The sequence below is a fragment of the Ambystoma mexicanum genome, chromosome 6q, assembly GCF_040938575.1.
Source record: "Ambystoma mexicanum isolate Mex_15411 chromosome 6q, UKY_AmexF1_1, whole genome shotgun sequence".
NCBI lineage: Eukaryota > Metazoa > Chordata > Amphibia > Caudata > Ambystomatidae > Ambystoma > Ambystoma mexicanum.
Genome location: NC_090937.1, coordinates 61205267 through 61226505, shown reverse-complemented (window position 1 = coordinate 61226505; position 21239 = coordinate 61205267). Strand labels below are relative to the sequence as shown.

General features: G+C 46.7%; 1 protein-coding gene across 1 annotated transcript in view; it reads right to left on the bottom strand.

The window, feature by feature from the left end:
• The window catches only part of GRHPR (glyoxylate and hydroxypyruvate reductase), a 315324-nt gene that overhangs the window by 97570 nt on the left and 196515 nt on the right, over positions 1 to 21239 (bottom strand). The window contains exon 7 of the mRNA XM_069630480.1: positions 15321 to 15456. Within this exon, the coding sequence (XP_069486581.1) occupies positions 15321 to 15456 (136 nt within the window). The remainder of the gene's footprint in view (positions 1 to 15320; positions 15457 to 21239) is intronic.

The window sequence follows — 21239 nt, the reverse complement described above, 5'->3', positions numbered from 1 at the left end:
CACGCTACACTTCATGCTACCTCATGTCAGAAACAAAACAATCTGAGGGACCTCGACGCGTGAAGGACCGTGGGTATAGTGGACGTCACACTAGGGATAGTATTACTGGCACATCCTGTCGATGTCCCTTTTCGAATTTCGAAAATAAAAATGTAATACTCGCAGCTACCACTAGATGTCAGCCTATGCATAGCATCTGAATCTAAGCAGATACAAGCTTCTGAAATACGATTACGGTGAGTAATGTATGTATATATTTATACACACACATATACATATATAATTACACGGCCCGCGGTAGCGGGCATGTAGTTATGGTTAAGTTGCTAAACTCATAGGAAGAGCACTTTTTCGGCGGCTTATAACTTTGCTCCCCCTGGACGAATCCTCACCAAACTTTGCAAAAAATGTATATGGCTGGCTCTGAAAGTCGGGTGATGTTTTGTGCGGGGCAGAGGGGACAAATTATAGGGGGGTCCCAACATTTTTTTTCCATTGACTGAATGGGGGAAAACTTTGCGCACAGCTACAGTCCGAACGGCTGGATGGATTTTCACCAAATGTGCAGCGGAGTGGGGGTTTGGGTCAGAAAGCATGCTTCGAGGGGATTGGGTCCTCCGACGTATTCCATATCTATGACATGTAATCACCACAGCTGTGCTGCTTCGGAAACTTTTTTCGGCGTCTGCGTCCTGCGTCGATGCGCCGTCGTCGAGGACCTCCTCCGACGTCCGACGTCATCCGATGTGATAAGTAGGACGCACAACGCCCGTAGCCTCAGTTCCGTTTTTTCCGCGAACGTGTTGCTTCGTGTTTCTCGGTTTAAACGCCTCGACTCTTTGGAGTTCTGTTCTTCTCGGTTCTTCGAACCTGTTCGTTTTGTGAAAATCCTTCAGAAGATGTCTTCTACTTCGTCTTCGACCCCGCGTCCGGGTTTCAAGAAGTGCGGGGTGTGTGGGTCCAAGATGTCGGTGACGGACTCGCACGACGCCTGCCTCTGGTGCCTCGGGGAGGCCCACGACACGGATGACTGTATCGACTGCCAGTCGCTCACGTCCAAAGCCTTACGCGAACGTAAGAAGAAGTTGTCGGTAGGTCGGGTGTCCAAGCCCCGGAAGTCGAAGTCTGCGGGGCTTTCGACGGATGATTCGAGGGGTGACTCTCCGTGTCATCGTCGGAAGTCTCGTGGGTCTCCTTCTAGGAGTCGGTCTCGCCACTCCTCAGCCTCTTCGAGGCATTCTCGGAAGCGTCGACACTGGTCGTCTTCCAGGTCCTCTTCGGAGGACTCTGCCCGGCACGTCGCTTGCCCCTCCAGCCGTGCGACGCCGGAGGAATGGGCTTCCTTCGGGAAGAAGATGCTGGCGATTCTTGCGTGTCGTGGGCCTCATGACTGCGTGTCGTGGGCCTCGTCTGCGCCCGCGAGTGGGGTCGGTCGTGTGAGGTCGAGAGACACCGCTCGCAAGAGTGGTCGGCACGAGTCACGGGAGAGGTCCCGTTCGGACAAGGGGACTCGTTCTCGACGTACCCGTTCCAGGTCCCGGTCCTCGACGCGTTCGAGACCGTGTGCACCTGTGAGGTCTTCGAAGAAGGCATCGACGTCTGGGGCGTCGAGGGCGTCGACAGGCTTTCTCGAGGCTCTGGCTCCGAGGAAGTCGTCGATGCCGTCGACGCTCAGGTCGTCGAGGGACACGCTCGGGGCTCCGGCCTCGAGGGCTGTGTCGACGCCGCCGATTCTGGAGGCGCTGCATCGGACGTCGACGCCGATTTCCTCGACGTCGATTCTCTCGACGCTGGCGCCGATTCGCTCGACGCCATCGACGCCTTTCGTGTCGGAGGAACCCTGTGGCACAGGTGGACCCCCTAGGAAGGCTCTGGTTAAGAGCAAGCACTCTAGGGTGCCTTCTTTTCACCGCCTGGACTATATTTCAGAGGCGGATGAGGATTCTGATGGCCTGGTTCCCAGTCAGGTTCCGGATGAAATTGTCTCGGGCCTTAGTCAGTTTGACGAGTTGAGACAGTCACTGCATGATGCCAGTGGACTGGACACCTCTCCGGAGGTGGAGTTTTGTAGGCCTGAGCCTGGCTCTCATGCCGATTCCTCGTACCGGCGCCTTATGGCTAGGGTTTCTGAGTACTTGGGATGGTCTGCTCCCCCAGGGGAGTTTGTGCAGGATGATCTGACGGACATCCTTGATGTTGGTCCCCCAACTGACCCGGTTCTGCCGTTCCATATGGCTTTACAGAGAAGGGTGGCAGCGGCTTGGACTGCTCCGGAGAGTCTCCCGGCGGTGGGCAGATCCTTGTCGCGAAAATACCGTCCATCCAGTGGCGACCCCTGCTACTTGACCAGGCACCCCACTCCGGAGAGTTTGGTGGTGCAGGCGGCCACGGCCCCGGCGAAGCAGGCGTCGTACCCTACCATCCCTCCTGATAGGGACGACAAACGTTTTGATGGCTGGGCGAAGAAAGTGTTTTCTTCTGGTGGTATGGCGCTTCAGGCGGCCAACTCCATTTGTGCCTTGTCGCGTTTCACGCACACTCTGTGGAACTGTGTTGCGTTAGCGGCTGAACATATTCCCGAAGGGGACGAAAGGGATGGTTTCCTTGCTATGGTCCAGGATGGTAAGGATGCCATGTGTGAGTCCGTTCAGTCGGGTTTGGACTTAGCTGAATGCGTCAGTAGGTCCATGGCGGCGAGCACCGTGATACGCAGGTTTGCGTGGTTGCGGAAGTCGGGGTTTGCTCCGGATGTGCAGTCCCGGCTCCTCAACATGCCCTTTGACGGTGAGCACCTTTTTGGCAGCAAGGCTGACGAGAGCCTTGAGGTTGCAGACCTCGAAAGCTGCAGCGAAGTCGTTGGGCGCTGCAGTTCGCCAACCTCTGCCTTTTCGTCCTAGGGGACAGCAGTGGAGGGGTGGTTCCTTTCGCCATTACTCGTCCTTCAGTAAAGCGAGAGGAGCTGGCAGTCAAAGAGGCCAACGCAGGGGTACCAGAGGTGGACGACAGGGTACCCGTGGTGCCAAGGCCGCTCGGGCAGTTGCCTCTTTGCCCTCAGGTAACGCCGCAGCCGCTCCCACTCAGTCATGAGGCCATGTCCCATGGTTCGCCGGTTGGGGGAAGGCTGGCGCAGCATCTTGTAGAGTGGCAAGCCATTACTTCAGATGTGTGGGTTCTGGAGATCATAACCCACGGCTACTGTCTTCCCTTTCGGCACAGGCCTCACGACAATCCACCGGGGAACCTCTCTTTGCGGTGTCCGGATCCGCTCCTTGCGCAGGAAATTCAAGCCCTGCTGGAGAAAGGCGCCATAGAACTGGTGCCTGTAGCGGAGAGGAACAAGGGATGGTATTCCCCTTATTTTTTGATTTCCAAGAAAAACGGGGGATTGAGACCCATCATGGACTTGCGCGGTTTGAACAAACTCCTCAGGAAGGACAAGTTCAAGATGGTTACTCTCTCTCAAGTCCTCCAGGACCTTCAGCTTCAGGACTGGTTGGTGTCACTCGACCTCAAGGATGCTTACTTCCATGTGCCGATCCATCCCAAGCACAAGTACCTGAGGTTCGCGGTTGGCGACTCGCACTTTCAGTTTCGGGTCCTGCCGTTCGGATTGACCTCCGCCCCGAGGGTTTTCACCAAGCTCATGGTGGTGGTGGCAGCGCATCTCAGGCAAGGGGGGATTCACGTCTACCCCTACCTGGACGATTGGTTGATCAGGGGGAGCTCTCCCGAGCAAGTCCTGGATCATCTATCGGTCACCTGTCGCTCCCTTCACAGGCTGGGCTTCTCCCTCAATTTAAAGAAGTCCCATTTGACGCCAACACAGCGGCTCCAGTACATCGGAGCAGTGCTCGACACTTCCCTGGGGCAGTGTTTTCCTCCCCAGGTGAGGGCTCTTCACATTCAGCAGATGGTGCACAAGTTTCAGCATGCCCAGACGCTCCCAGCGTTCGAGTTCTTGAGGTTGCTCGGCCTCATGGCATCCTGCATTCTTCTGGTGCCAGAGGCTCGCCTGCGGATGAGATCTTTACAGTGGGCACTCAAGACGCAATGGTCGCAGTCCTCCGGCAGGATGTCGGACTCGATTCAGGTGCCGTCCTCGGTCGCCCAGGACGTTCTGTGGTGGGCCGTCGAAGGCAACTTGATGAAGGGGGCTCCATTTTGGCTTCCCTGGCCGGAGGTGACGATCGTGACGGATGCATCCCTCACGGGATGGGGAGCTCATGCCAACGGGCTGACAGTCAGCGGTCGTTGGTCTCCGTCGGAGTCCAGACTCCATATCAGTCTGTTGGAGCTGAGGGCCGTCAAGCTAGCCCTGAAGGCTTTTCTGCCGTCTGTGCGAGGGAAGAATGTCCTGATCCTGACGGACAACACAGTGGCCATGCACTACCTCAACAAAAAGGGGGGGGCAGGGTCACTTCCTCTGTGCAGGGAGGCGATGCAGCTCGAGTTCTGGGCCATCCAGCAGGAAGTTTCGATCTCGGCAGTTCATCTGGCCGGAGCCGAAAACGTGACGGCGGACGCTCTGAGCAGGCAGAGCGCGATCTCTCACGAGTGGGAGTTGGCTCAGGAGATTCTCCTGGAGATCTTCGCCCTTTGGGGGTCCCCTCAAGTGGATCTCTTCGCCTCCAGTGTCAACCGGAAGTGCGAAAGGTTTTGCTCGCGGGAATTTCCTCCAAAAGGAGCCTTAGGAGACGCGTTCGTGGTGGAGTGGTCATTCCCGCTGCTGTACGCGTTTCCTCCAGTCCCCGTCATCCCGCAAGTGCTGCGGAGGTTACGGAAGTTCGGTTCCCGGATGATCCTCATTGCTCCGGCGTGGGCTCGGAGGACGTGGTACCCGGACCTTCTCGACTTGTCCATCTGCCCTCCACGTCGCCTTCCCTACCGAGACGATCTGCTCTCACGGGAGGGGGGTCAGGTTCTCCATCCAGAGGTCTGATCCCTCAACCTTCACGCTTGGCTTCTGAAAGGTTGAGGTATAAGGATTGGGACCTCCCTGAAGACGTGATGGAGGTGTTGCTTTCGGCCCGGAGGCCAGCAACAAAGTCTTTGTACCGTTGCCGTTGGCGTAAGTTCTGCGACTGGTGCAGAGTTCAGAATGTGGATCCTTTTGCATGCGACATCCCCATGGTTCTGTCCTTTTTACTTTCTTTGGCCCACAGGGGCTTGCAAGTGGGTACCATTAAAGGTTACCTGGTGGCGCTGTCAGTCTTTAAGCGCTCGTCTGAAGAGTGTTCTTACTTTAAAATCCCTTTAATTTCACAGTTTCTGAAAGGGCTCACTAATGTGTTCCCTCCGTCACCTTTCCTGGTGCCTGGTTGGGATTTAAACCTTGTTCTTAGGTTTCTTATGGGTGCTCCGGTTGAGCCTTTACATTCTTGCCCTTTGAGGCTGTTAACTCTGAAAACTGTGTTTTTAGTTGCGGTTACTTCCGCTCGCAGAGTGAGTGAGTTACAGGCACTTTCAGTTAAGCCTCCCTTCACTGTATTTCACAAGGACAGGGTTGTCCTTCGTGTTCGTCCTTTTCTTCCGAAGGTAGTATCGGAATTTCATTTGGCCCAGAAGGTTGTTCTTCTGGCATTCTATCCTCCTCCGCATCCTGGTAAGGAAGAGGAGAGGCTCCATAGGCTTGATCCTAGGAGAGCTTTAAGCTTTTATGTTTCACGCATGTCCCGGGTCAGAGTGGATGATCAACTCTTTATTGGTTACGCTGGGAAGCGTTTGGGGCAAGCTGTGACGAAACAGACTTTGTCTCGCTGGATTATTTTAGCCATCTCGGAGTGTTACCGTTTGGCGGGTAAGGACCCACCGGCTGGCTTGCGGGCCCATTCTACCAGGGGTGTGGCTGCATCTACTGCACTGCAGAGGGGTGTTCCTATTCGCAACATCTGTGATGCAGCCACCTGGGCTTCAGTACATACATTTGTACGTCACTATTCCCTCGATTCCATCCGAGGGCAGGATCTGGCCTTTGGCAAGGCGGTCCTTTGCTCTGCTATTTGATTGGCTATTCTAAATTTTGATTCTAAATTCTTTCCCTCCTCCTTGCTCTGGTACTGCTTTGGGAGTCTGTCATAGATATGGAATACGTCGGAGGACCCAATCCCCTCGAAGAACAAGTTACTTTCTTACCTGGTAACGTTCTTTCGATGGGATGGTCAGACGACGTATTCCATATCGCTCCCGCCCTGCCTTCCCCGCTGCAGAATTTCTTTTGCGATTGCAGCTTACGTTCCGCAAGGCTTTGTGTCTGACTGGCAGTTGACTTATGTCACACGTTCTGGGGAAAAAAACTACAACTGAGGCTACGGGCGTCGTGCGTCCTACTTATCACATCGGAGGACGTCGGAGGAGGTCCTCGACGACGGCACATCGACGCAGGACGCAGACGCCGAAAAAAGTTTCCGAAGCAGCACAGCTGTGGTGATTACATGTCATAGATATGGAATATGTCGTCGGACCATCCCATCGAAAGAACGTTACCAGGTAAGAAAGTAACTTGTTCTTTTGTGTGTTTGGTGGAAATCCGACCAGTAGTTTTGTTGCGAAGACCTGAAATGCACATCCCAAAAAATGTGTGATATCCGAGTCCGCTCCGCGGACCCATTTCCCGGTTCGCTCCGCGGACAGAAGTGTCATTGGCTCACGGTACGGCGTGCTGTCGGAGAAGATTGGATGTGGCTGGAGGTTGGCTGGAGGGAAGCGTTGTGTACGTCAACATTTTTTGGGAAGGCCGCTATGGTGTATCGGAGGACAGTGCGGCGGCGGAAGCGTCTGGAAAATGTACCATATGGAATGCGTTGGCGCCAATAAGGGAGGGAGCGGGTGGGGGAGTGAGAAGTGGTTAATGTGACATATGTAGGTGAGTACCGTGTGGTGATTGGAGGCGGCTGTCTTAACGGCCCCGTAGCTTCTGCGGCGACCGGTTTGCAGTGACATCTTTTCATGGTGAGTGGTGGCAGGTGAATTGCAGAAGGAGAGTGATTTGCACATAACGTAGGGTGGGTGGGAGCGCGGGTGGCTGTGCGCTGCAGATGTTATGGGATAGTTGGAGACTTTGTGGCATGCACGGGTGAATGAAGGTGCGGTGGGTCTGTGGAAGGATTGGACTATTGGGTGCATGGACGAAGGCCATAGGGTGTAGGGCATGCACTCAAAAGCGTAGGGCTGCAACATACCCACCGCAGGAACGCATGTTTGCCTCTGCATTTGGTACAGGGTGGTGCTTGCATAGTTTGGTATGTGCAGATTGGTTGCAGTAGGGCTAGTGTTGTGAGCAGAATGTGGGTAGATTGGCAGTGACACAGTACTTTGTGAATGGAAGAGGGGACGCCCATAGTAAGTGAATGAAAGTGCACAGGGATGCAGGAGAGAGTGTTTTCTTTGCACATTATCGTCACTGTTGCAATTTGTTGCTGCATAGCGGTGCACAGTTTGGGTAGGAGTGCTGGAGGCAGTAGTGTGTATGTGGATGGTGGTAGTGGGTGCCATGGTGACATGCATGGTGGCATTACGTTGCTGTGGGTGTGTTCACGGCCTATGCTGTGTGCAGATTTCTTCAAGTAGGCCCAATTTTGTGAAAATGTTGTGGTTAGTGACACAATATTTTCTGAATGGCTGTGGGTAGTGGTGGTGGAGGCTGTGGTGTGTTTGTGGATTCTGGTAATTGCGACCTGTTTTCATGCATAAGTGTTTTGTTTGTGCTTAATGTTAGCTGCCCATATGGGCCTTATGTTAAGTTGTGCAATTTGGTGTTGCTTAGCGCCATGGCGCTGTACCGGTTTGGGTAGGAGTGCTGTGGTGTGAATGTGGATTGTCGTACTTGCTGACATGGTGACATGCATGGTGGCATTACGTTGCTGTGGGTGTATTCAAGGCCTAGACTATTGGGTGCATGGCCGAAGGCCGTAGGCCTTGAACTCAAGAGCCTAGGCCTTGTTTGTACATTTCAAACTTGTGAGTACATTTCAATTAGGTGACACACATCAATGTTTCATAAACTTTTTGATGGATTGTTTTTCATTTGTTTTTTTCTTTGCGAGAGAGAAAACTTCAGTGGGTCTCCATCAGGCAAATCCACTGTTGTGTAGTTGGGGTTCTGTGTTCGCTTGATCTGTGTCCTTTGTCCTGTCCTTCCGGTTCCTTGCAGCGGAGTCACTCTGCGGCAAGGAACAGGAAGGACAGGTGGACCCAAACACAGGACCAAGGATGGACGGAAGGATCAAAGCTCACAACAGGGCTATATACATGCTTTGAAATAAGAATACTGTTTTGAGAGACTAAAGGACACAGATCAAGCAAACACAGAACCCCAACTACACAACAGTGGATTTGCCTGATGGAGACCCAGTGACGTTCCCTCTCGGAAAGAAAAAAGAACAAATGAAAAACAATCCAATGTATATATCGAAATGTTTATGTAACATTGACGTGTGTCACCTAATTGAAATGTATGCCCTGAAATGCAAAGGGTTAACACAAGACTGACACAACACTAAGCAAAGAATGTGCCCAAGAAAGGTCGAAACAGTAACACGTGCAGAGAAACGTTGGCACAAATGTCTTTTGTAAAGAAAGAAATAACGCACCAATCACCAGAAAAGTCACAATTAATGTCACAAAGAAATGCACAAAGTGAAATAACTTGTGTCATACCGATGTCAATGAAACAAAATAGAATAGGCACTAAGTGGACTAACCTATGTGGATAATATGAATGAAAAATATATGAAATAAAGTGTTCAACTTACATTTAAACACTAACAAGTGCGGGCCTCACAAGTCATTGTATATCTCAGAAATCTGTGGGGACACCTAGAACCCAAGTGCAAAGACCCAATAGAAAAAAAAACACCCTCCACAACCTTTTCAAGGCAAATGGCATCTCTTTGTCACACAGTGGCAATTAAATGTTGTTTCACAATCTACACATTGCAGTGAAGACCCTACTATAAGAATGTGAGCGGACGTTGAAAACACACATTTAAATATGAAGACCGCAAATTATTCCCCCACTCCCACTTGCGCCCAGCAGAAAATATTGTGATAGTTGCAGGGTGGCACGTGTTACATACGCCCCTTTTGCAGAGGACATCCATAGAAATGGGCCTGCAGAAGCTATGGGATTGGGCAATAAAGTTTGTGGGTGTGGTGTGTACGGATAGAATGTAGTACACTGTATTTGTCGACAGAAATGCAGAGGGTGAGGTTATGGCTGTGTGTTTCACGAGGCACAGCGTGCAGGTTTTAGGGGATTCCGACATACATTGAGGGAAAGTGAATGGAACACACTGCAGTGGCTACTCATTTTGTAATCTATCATGTGCATGTGTAGTGCTATGGAGTATTGTTAAGACGGATTTCTGAACTCTGTCCTGGTGGCGCAGAAGTTCAGAAGGCCAACCTAATTACTTGGAACAGGGTAACCTCTGGACAAGCCAGACCAATCAAGGTAGCGATCGCGGCGGTCAAGACTAGGTCTCAAGAGGGGTGAGGGTGACTGAAAGCCCGCAGTGAGCACACAAAGCAAGAGCGCTGACAAACTACTCCAAACAGTTGTTATATCAAAAATAGATACACATTTATTTTAAGGCCTTTAAAATAATGACCGTAGCGAGAAAATCACAATATCACAATATTAAACCAACACATACCATATCAACACAATATATATACAAATACACAGTCGCAAGCGTTTAAAGCACGAAATATGTAGTCCACCTGCCAGGGAAGGAAAACAGGCAGTGCGATAATGCTTTCGACTCAGTTCGCCTTCATAGGCACCTAACTAGATGGAAGTCCGAGCCCTGCGAAGAGTGGAGCCTTGTGCTCAAAGTACCTGCCACGCCGGTGCCGACGGGCACAAGGGGAAGCTCTTCGGAGGAAGTCAGGCGGTTCACGTTAGTGCACAGCAGAAGAAGAACAGGTTCCGCAACTCAAGCGCAGCCTCCACAGCGGGCAGAAGCAGAGCGCGAGCGCGGCAAAAGGGTGCTGTTTTTACACAGCAGGGAAAAGCAATGGGATACTGCAGGAGGGCGACCAGATCCTAGATATACTACTCACCGGTCCCCGAAGCAAGCAGACCCAGGCTTCTCCACGATAGTTTCAGCAGCTGGCAGGTTCAGAAGAGCAGGGAACGCTTTGTAGTCGTGTAGAGCAAAAAGACGTCCCAATCGACGAAACCGGCACAGTTTTGTTGCCGCACAGGACAACGGAGCGGCCGTGTGTATTCGAGCCAAATGAACCCTCCTCCCTTCAGACCTGGGGACGCCAAGCGTACGAAGCGTGGGAGAGGGACAAGGACTCGCAATACAACACAACCTGGCGGCGGTTGCAGAGCCAAACTCCTTTGTAAGCTGGTCAGTCAACTTCTACAGGCCCTAGATACTCTTTTAGGATGGTATTTGATCGGTGCAAGTCATTCAGGGACTGGAATGGTGGCAGCGATCGTTTTGTTTATTTTGAGCTCCTTTTGGCGTTCTGAGCACGTTTTTGCACTGAACCCAAAATGGTGGCCTGGCTCCCAAAATGGCCAGGCCGCGAGGCTCCTTTGTCCTGTCCACTGTCCGTCTTGCTCCCTTCACCTTCCCCAGGTCCGGCGACCCGGGGCCTTCCTTATTTGGGCATGTACTTTCCCGCGAAACGCAGTTGCTTTCGCGGGCTTCTACATGTCGTTTGTGTGCCTCCAGGGTGTGGGCTGGGATGTCTGGTCCCAATACACATCCTGGGTGCCAGAGAGTCTAGGGTGGTGTGAATGCCTGGGACCACCGTGGTCCGTGATTGGTCCACGTATGGTATGTGTTTTGATGAGCGGATCTCCCATTGGCTCCCCTCCGTTTTGGCGCGAAGGGAACCGTGGATAAGAGGGGGCTGGAAACACCACTACCATGTCGATCTCCTGAGTTCTCACGAACGAAGGAATACAGGAGCCAAGTATCCTGCAACTACGAGGCTGGACCGAGGAATCGCTGGTGACCCGCTGAAGGAATCCTCCTTTGCACTGCTGTCGTCCGGAGAACAAGTCAAGAACAAGGTTAAAAACAATAGCAAAAAGTTTAGGGGTTGCCACATGGAAGGAAAATTCCCTACAATTACGAAATCTTTCCTAACAAGTATCTACAAGGAAGTGCCAGATTTTGGTTTCTCGATGCGACACTTTGGTGACACGCAATCATGCCGATATTATTGCTGTTCATTGTGCAGGGAAAATGGCGCAACATGTTACACAACCTTAAGTGCTATTTGCAATGAAGGAGGCACTTGCCCAGTTCATGCGTTTGTTTCAGATCTCTTGCATACGTTTCTATGGGATTGTACAGCCACCGATGTGGCAGCGTCATTTCCTATTTGGTCTGTGAATGCAGACAGCGCGGTACATTGCAAAGAAGAGTATTTGTGGCTTTGTTCGACATGTGCCAATGGCATCCTTCGCCCATGGGACTATGACGTTTCACAGCACGAATACTTTTGCCCAGCTATTACGTTTTTCTTACTATGCCAGCCATCCAGATTTTTGCTAAATTGGCTTGGTGCCCTTCTTGAAAGTAGTGACATTTTTTTATACTTCGTGTTGGGCTGTGGCTCTCAACGCTCTGGAACACCTAAAAAACCTTTGTACAGCGACCCCCTTTGTAATTGATGTACAGTGTTTACCACACTGCCACGCCTCCCGCCCTGAATGCGTGCATTGGCAACTCTGTTGGTGATCTGTGAAAGGTGCTTTCTTTATTTACCTTTTCCCCTTTCACAGTTAAATATCATTTCTCACACATGCCACAGAAGGAACGGCAGGAAAGGTCTGGTACAGAAGGGGCAGCACCTGTCTGGATACTATAGGGGACGTCCCGGGAGACTGGATTATTGGGTGGTCCTCATCTACATAGGCACCAGTCATTGTAATGCTCCCGTAAGGACCGATCCCACACTGTTCCAAGTACCTTCCCTATCTACATTAGCACGTTGCAGTACATGCACAATACATTGCCTTTTCGGGGTAAGGGTCTGTAGCGCGGCATATGCTTTGCAAAGGTTGTTTAACAGCTCTGCTGCCCTACAGGAGTGCCCCTCTTGTTGCTCCCAGCCGATGTGCAAAATGCTGTACATGAAAGTACCCTACGTAATTGCTGGAAGGGCGGTAAACTGCCCACTGGTCCCTTGTGCTGCGTTTTCAGTTGTCGTCATATCCAGTAGAAACACTTTATGCTACGCCATTAGTGTTCGGGGTAGCGTTCACGGAAATACATACATTGTGTAATAAAATAATGTTTTACAAGGAAGGGAAACACAGCTTCATTACGTGCAGCAGGAAGCCATTTATTCTGTGCGACCCATGCAGCTACAGCACTTTTCTAACCGACACTAAGGATGTTTGCGCTCTGCATATTTTGCGGTTTCCTTACTTTCCTTTACATGCACTAGTATGTGCGTGAGGAAGGTGCAGCAGCTTTGCCATTTTGCAGACCAAGTACAAACAGTGTCACCTGCAGTTACAGGTTTTCTTCAAATGTATGACCGGCAGGCGACCTCTTGATACTTTCCATCACACCGCTAAGTGCAGACACAATGTATTTGTTTCACGAGTCATGGAAAGGCAAGCAGCGGATAAATTAAAGTAATGCGACATTTAACACGGCCACGTGACAATGCAGGTTGCTGTTCCTTGTTTAACAGTGGCCGTACTACAGTTAGAATTACTGTAGCCACACATTGGTAGGTTTGCAGAGCCACCCACGAAGTCGGTAGCAGTACTTTAAATGCGGTAGCCTACTGCATGTTTCCGTAGGGCTGGCTACAGGGGTGGTGTTACTAGCATACAGTGGATGACCTATGCATGGGTCTAGGTGTGGAACGAAAATGCGTGCGCTTCCACAAATACTTAAAAGTGCATTCGAAGATGCGGCCATGCGGCCACTAATGGAGTCCTACGGATACTTGCAGTGTGATTGCACACACACCAACCAGGTGCAGCGTCCCTAGGAAACGTCCATATTGCTAATTTGTACTCATCTCGGCCAGTATTGTGCGGCACAGATTTATCATGCCCCGTTAACACAAAAAGAGAGCCTACTGCCACACTACACAACATTTACTACGTACATCTATAATTGGTACGATATGCCAACATTATTCGGAAAAGTAAGCGGTAGCACCATTGGATACATACACCAGACAATTTGCCCTTTCCACATGTTTATCATGAGAGCAGCCAAAGAATTAGTAACAAACCGTTGTCTACGGGACGTTATGGTTATGTTGCCGTACTAAATACCTTTCTTCTTTCTAGAAAACGATATGCTAAAGCAACGTTCTGCTTACAGTGGCCTACTAAAAACCTATGAAATTCACTAACAAAAACATTGTTAAAGGGACGTTATGGTTAAATTGCACTAGCAAAAACCTATGAAATTCTATGGAAAAACGTTACAGGGATGTTATGGTTACAGGTAAAACCAAAAAGAAAAATACAAAAAAACCCGCAACAGTTATGGTAAGCTAAGCAACCATAACTCGCGCCACCACCGTGCACTGCTAAAACTAACACCCGTAACATCAAAGATGACATCACAAATGTCACCGATATATACTTGTGTACATATCAAGGCATACATTAGTTTTCAAAAATTGATTAGCAGAGTTTGCTAATTAAATAAAGTTTGATTAGCAAACCGACCCATCTGATTAGCAATATTTTGCTAATATTGTTAATGTCACCAGAAGTAATTTGTACCCAAGATATGAAATGAGCAATAATAGAGCAGTTTTGCATACTGCTGAAATAAGACATTAGTGAGGCCTTGCAAATTCTTTAAACTTCAGCTAGACCTGCAGGTCAGATAACTTAGTTTACCGATTCAACCTAAGAGAAATGCACTCCACCCATAGCAATGGCGGACAACAAATTTAAAATGGTGCATGTGAATATAAACCCACTTTGTCAAGCACACTGCTGCCACCCAGAATCCAGCCATGCACAGTGAACTTTTGTTGGACATTTACTGCAAACAAAGAAAATGTTAAAAAGTTTCAAACATGTCTTGTAATGCTGCTCGCCCTTCATACAATCTACTTGACTGTGCGAGTGGGCAAAAAGACTTTGTGAGCCACAGGTGAGTGTCTGTAAAATGTAAAAGGTTAGCTGCATCAATGGGCAAAAATAGCTATCATTAAAAAGGCTCTGAAACAGTTTGGCCAGCTGCCTCCTGCAGGTGGTAATATATAATACATTCATAAACCTAAAGAAAAGCAAGCTCTGGCGGCGAACTACAGTGTTTGATATTGCAGTAGATCTGTAGCTGTACAGACGGGAAGGAACTATTGATCACGACTTTACGTAAGCATCTAGATCGTTTTGTGCTTTCATCATGTAAGAGGAAATAAAGACTAAGCAGAGTGGATTGCGTAGCAGACAGAGAACTTGACAAACTAGGAGGATTGTTGTAGTTTGTGGTCATCTCACTTTCAGAGTCCCGGATATTAAGCAACAGGGTAATAACATAAATGTCAAGGAGTATGGGTTGCGCACCAGTTGAAGGATGTATGCAACCTGCAGGTTACAGAACTAGGTTTGCCCTCAAAAGCATTTGATCATGTGATCATGTACATTCTCAAAGTGGTCACTTGTCAATATGATGCATCTTCCCCAAAAAAATGAAATCTGGTTGGCACTATGAAATGTAGATACACTAACCTAAACTTTACTGTAAAGCATGCGATGATGCAATGTCTTAAAGTATCAATACTGTAATTATGCATTATATAACAATTTATATTTTAGCAATGGAATTGCATGACTGTCTTTTTAAAAAAATATAAAGTTGACAGATACTGGTCTTTGTCAGACTGGATACAGAAAGCAGAATAAAAGTATCATCCATATTACTTCTGGTTTGCAATTTGAAAAAGAAAAGACATTCTTGCCAAGCACTCCCACACACACATGCCTTTGGCACTTAGGAGTGGAGGAGATGATTACTGCTGCACTCTCTCTCTCCATTAGCACATGAAGTGAACAGAGAAAAGAGGGTGAAGAGAGCACTGAGGGAAAGAGGAATGCAGAGCAGGCTGTGCTTTCATTGAAGAGGGCAACCTAAATAGCAAACTCTGCTACACAAGTATCCATTTGATAAGCAAACCTACAGAATTGCATAGCAAATTGCTATGCGACACTGCTTATTTTATGCCTTGCATATCGAACATGCCAAAGTAAATATATATGCTATAGGGTAAATACCAAAAATGCCAAAGTAAACTTATCTTTTCATCTCTGGTTGAGTTGAACATTTCTATATAAATATATAGCCAAAAGCTCTTTCAGCTCTTACCTGCTTGTGTTTACAAATATAGATGTTTTCTTCATTCTTCCAAAGAAATTGGTGTCGCAGATACCCTGGGTTTCATTTGTTAAAGAGCAAGAAACGACAACAAAATCTGACTCCTCCGCAAGCTTTTGAAGAGACACTAAAAGCAAACAGAAACATTATAGGCAAGTTTGTTTTTATCAACAGATTTTTAGGCATGTTTAGAGACAGCGCAATGAGCAAGTAGTCTCGCTGAGGTCTGAAAAGACTTGAAAATACTAATGCGTCTGATAAGGACTATAGCAGCTACTTTTTAAACAGATCATTCAAATGTCTGTGTATTGTGTGTTCAATTGTAGAGATTAAATAAAAGACTCAGAAAAGTAAAGTTGCAACTTTGTTATTTATAAAACTTGCAGATTCAACTAACTAATTGTGTAAATAATTTCAATTTCCTGGGGAGAAAAGTCTGTATAGGAGTAATGCAGAGATTATGTTGCTCCGTTTAGCTTCCACTCCTGATTCAATGTTGAAGCTTAACATATAGTTCAGTACAACTCAGTCTGAGCCTGTTCAGAATTCTTTATGGATATCAATGCCGTTTGGATCTTAGTAACAGATATCCCAAGAGGAAATGGGTCTGATCGGGCCCATCCAAGTCACATAGAAAATGGGGTTCTATTGTAGTTTCTGAATTTGTAAATACGCTCCACTAAGCTGTTGGCTTGGGGGGGGGGGGGATATATAGGGCAGTTCGATAATATGCAAAGCTTTAAAATTTTAGATACTTGGTAGTTTATCTAGAGGAAAGTTGCAATCCATTGTCAGTTATCATTTTGGGAGAACAACCTATTTGAAAAAAACTTTCTAATACTTTTACAGGTTTACAAAGATAGTTGATATGCATGTTGCCATACAGTATACATCCTTATTTTTATCATTTCGTCTTATAAAAATCCAGGCCCATCTTGGAGCACATTCCATGTGGTATGTGTACTTCTCTGTCTCATCGCTGGTTTTGCACGCTACAGTGTTCTTTTTCATTTTTCATTTCTGCCCACCAGTATATGTCATCAAAGACCTTTGTTAAGGGGTCTTCTAGCTGTGCTTTCTCATTAAGTATCTTTCGGATTCCTGAAAGTAGAAGAAAATTGTGATGTCTTAGAATGAAGTTGTCCTCAACTGAACTCCTGTGCTCGCTTCCATTACGATTGTAGGTGTGCAAGTAGAGTTCTTTCACTTCGCCCTGCCCAAGTAGTTGTGAAGTGGGTTGATAAATTCATCTTGTTCAGTGTGGTTTACTCACGACTTGCTCTTAATGACACCTTTACCTGCTAGGTTTTCAATGGATCCAGCTATGCACTAATCAAGGAGCACTTTCTACATGCTGGAGGGGTAATCTCTTTTGATAAGCACTACGTCTGCTTATTATTCCACCTGAATAATAGTTCTCCCCGAGACAAACTCTTGTGATTTAACTGCTTAGCAAGCTCATCTAGGTGGAGGGACATGGGGCGTTTAGTTTGTTTCATCTCGCCCAAATATGTGCATCAGCAGCTTATGATCTTTTTGTAGTTTTAACTTTCTTCCCCAGAGGTAAGGCCTAAAGAATCCCATCATCCACACATATGCCAATATTTCTAATTTCAATTACAGAGGAATCGAGTTTTGATGGTGTACGTTTTGGATACATATGCCACTACTTGTTCTTCTGACTTCTTAGTTTTCCGGCCCGGCCGCTACGCCATTTGCACTGGCATCAAATATGATGGACGTGTACATTTCTCCATTGAACAGTTTTTGACGCAGAGCATTAATATTAGTTTGTTTGAAGATTTTAAGTTTCTTTTGTTCATTCTTACTGTTGTCCTTTTTCTTTTTTTTAAACAGACACCTTAAATGTCCAGTCCTGGATGAGAAATGTATAATGAATTTGGTGGAGTATTCAGAAAGGACCTCAACTGGTCTTTGGTTTCAGGTTTAGGTGAATATCTTATGGCTGCTACAAGTCACGTTGGGTAAGATTCCATTCTCCATATGCTGTATTCCAGGTAATCTTGCCCTCTTCCTTTCTCAGTTATATCCTGTTTTATTCATGCATCCGAGTACTAGGTCTTATGCCCTGCTGTGTTCTTCAGCACTTTCTCTGTAAATGAGCACATCGTCTTGAAAGTCAATAACATCTGACATCATGCGGCATGTGATGCATCATTAATTGAAACATGGAGGCTGCAGAAGCCAGTACAAACTGCATTCTGTTGACGTTGTATACCCCACTGGGGGTATGAATGCTGTTGGATGCTTGGATGAATAATGCATTTGAACTTGATAATACGTGTTCTGCACATAAAGCTTTGATAATTGCTTGTAATAATGTCAGTGTTAAGGCTGTCCAAATTCATGCCTAGTCTTTATTTTCATAGGAGTACAAAAAGGCTGAGCCACTGTGTTGCCTCCATGGCTTCATTTGACCCTTCAGTAAACATTTGGTTCAACAGTTCCTGTAATTCTTTTCTTGCAATTATGGAACTGGTCTTACTTTGTGCTTCACTAGCATTGCTTAGGGTTTTTATTTTATGCAGTAGATGTACCAACTTCTTTGCAAATAGTTTCTCATTTTTTTCATCCAGCTCTTCCTAGTTATCCTGAAATGCACATACTTGTTCACTGTTACACGTAGATCTAGCTTAAATTTTAACATGCTTGGTTCATGCCAACCAAAATCAAAACACCTAGTTTGGTGGTGTGTATATATTCCTGGCTGCTGCGCATTCCTTGAAGTTCATTGGACATGTGGAATCCTAAAAAGACCATTATGTACTCGTGGTTTAACATCTGGTCTGGGTAATGCCACTTTTCCCTTTGCTGTGCATTCCTTGATTAGTTGAATAGCTATTATTGTAAGATCTGACCCTGAATCACTAACAATTTATTACTAATTCTCACTTTTCAGAGCATCTCATAACCTGTTTTCTGCACTAGTGTCAGAGCTTCTTCATCTTACTCTGCATTGCCACTGCTTGATGCTCTCTCAACGGATCTTGACCATAATTCCACATTGTGTCCTCCAGTATTTCGAGAAATTGGCAATTTCCTTTATATTTGGAGCATATATTGTCTTTAACTGGGCAATTCTTATCATTAGATAGATGTGCCACATTTAACACATCCTCAAACGTTTGTTTTCATGCTCCCTGGTACTTAGATAGTTTCACTTTTGTGCTGCTATTGGAACTGTCGACGTTGGGCTGATATTGTTGCCATGCACCGTCAAATATCACACTTCGGTAATGGGTGCCACTGTGTAGCCTTGCACATGTAATGCATGGCAAAACACGGACACATTTGTGACAGCAAAAACAATGCACTAATGGCATTGCCTCCATCCCAGGCTTTAACAGTTGATAGTTAAAAAAAGGAAACTTGAAACACTAAGGAGCAGCATGCAAAGTACCGGAAAATTTGCAAAACTACTTCCAAGTGCATAGGATCATTTTGTAGAAGCAGGGACTCATTTGTAAGTTGGACTACAGATGGAGAATGTTTTAGTCTACTCTTTCGAGATGACTGATATATTTTACCTATATGCTGTATTTCTATATATTCTTTTGAGAATGGAGAAGGCAGCTAGCTGTATGATGCAGGACTATTCCAAATGTTTGGTTCAGGTGGGAGACTTTGATGTGTGTGGTGTGGCGAGGCAGGAGGACACAGACTCACTGAGGACATTGTGTCTAATGTTATTAAAGTAAAAGGATACAGCCCATCTTTCTCCATCACTATGGGTGGTCCCTGCCTATGTTGTTAACTAAGGTGCTCGTCAGTCGTGAATGTTCAAAAGGAATAATTGCGCTGTCCAAAACTACCGTTTTCCTGACATACCACTATAAAACTAACTTGGGTCTGGAGAATGACCCTTCTCCTGAGGGTACATCTAGTACCAGTCCTTTTATAACGTAATCCGCAAATACTCGGTTGCGACGTCTTCCACCAAACTTCAGTTCTTTAATTGGATTATTGGACTCTTCTCTTTGGATATCCCTCTCGGGGTTCTCTTATTACTTCCCATTCCTTGTCTGTGGTTCTCAGCATATCCCTGAAAGTTAATTGAGCTTTGTTGGGCTTTGTTTGATAAGTGGTTCAATTGGCTACTTTCTCCAAGCTCTTTTCCAGATCTTGCTTCCTCTTCAAGCTTATATTGGTTTTGTACAGGATGTCGAGCTAATTTCCCCTTTTTCCAGGGTATTTTTATCCATTCTTCGCTTCTCTCATTATTTAGCTGTTCAACAGTCTTTCTCTAAAGTTCCAACACTTGTACGTCCTTTGTTTGCAGTTTAACTCAGTTTCAGACTTACTACAGGCACAAGTTAACTCTATGGTATATTGATCACTGTGGGTCTTCCTGGGCCTTCTGTTCTCCCCGTTTTCTTAGTTGCGGTAGGAGAATGTCTTTGGAAGCCACCTTCCTTGGAGAGCCTTTTTCAGTTCACAGATCGCCAAAGCCTTTTCTTCTTCGGCACTGCTCTGCTTGCAGCTTCCTGTCTCTTCCCAGTGTCCTGGTCCCTCCATTGCGTGACTGCAGCTTTCTCCTGTCTGTGATATTGGTGATGTTGCCTCAACCTGCTTTTTACTTCTGATTCCCGGCCGTGTTCTCTCCACCTTCTACTGGGCTCCTGATATTTTCTCTCGTGCTTCGGGTTAGTTGTAGCTCAGGTGTACCTTATTGCAAAGTTAAGTGAGTTTGAAACACACTGGCTTCCAGATTTCCTCCTCTGTCAAGGTTGACGTAGCCTGGGGCCTACCACAGATGACGCATGTGGTTCTCTGTCGTCTCTGAATGTACATTTTTAAAATTTTATTAGTGTACATATATGTCAACTCACAAAAGATAGTATCACCCAACGAAATAAACACATTAAATGAATCATCCATAAATCTCCAAATTAAAAAAATCACATTAAAATCAGTACCATTTAAAAATTGCAACCATAGTAATTGCACATCAACAATTGTACCATTATTACAGTATTTCCTCAGGTAGCAACCCTCTTAACTTGTCCAAACTTGGATAATCTATTATCAAATGGTGTGTGAATTCCAGGACCCGTTCACCAAATTGTCGGCAAACTGTCTCCCCTAGGGATAACCATGTGGCCACCTAGCACTTCCATTGAGGGCATAATATTAAATTTAATATCTAGATATTTCTGTACAATCTTACCGTATGGGTATGCCTTAAGATATTTCGCCAGGGGGCTGCAACCCTCAATGTAGGTCAAAAATTCATACTATTACATTTAGATGCGAGCACCACAATTTGTCAATCTCTACCTTGGGAGCACAATACATCACATAATACTGATTTATAGAAAAGTCCCTACTGGCAACACAATTAACTCCATTCTAAGCCCCACTGCAGTAGACTGTTCCTCAGCAAGCCTCGTCTAAAAAGGGACATTCATGGTATTAAAGGCAAACCATAGACAATGTAACAGTGAGTCTCCTTCAGCTGTAGCCAGTTTCCTATACAGCAATATTAACTTTTGTCTAAACACTACTTTACAGCGGACCCGATTAAGTTCCAGGGATAGGTATTCCACCAGGAGGGTTGGACTTGTTTTGACTAGTTACCTTAGAGTTTTTGCCTCGAGTTTGTATAAGCAGGACAAACTTGCTGCCCCAAATTTCAACCCTGTAGGTCATGATATAGCAAATGATTGCTTTCTACAATGTAGCGATTGCTTTCTTGGCCACCATGGATACCTGAGAAAACATTGATTCCTTCCACTATTTTACTTTCTTTTCGTTTTACTGATTCCCGGTGCTTGTCCTATTTTAGCTGGTCATCTACAATTACACCAAGATATTTATAGTCTCTAACTGAGGTAATCCGGTTGTAAAGATAAAAGCATACGGCTGGCCAAACTTCATTTCTGCGAGCAT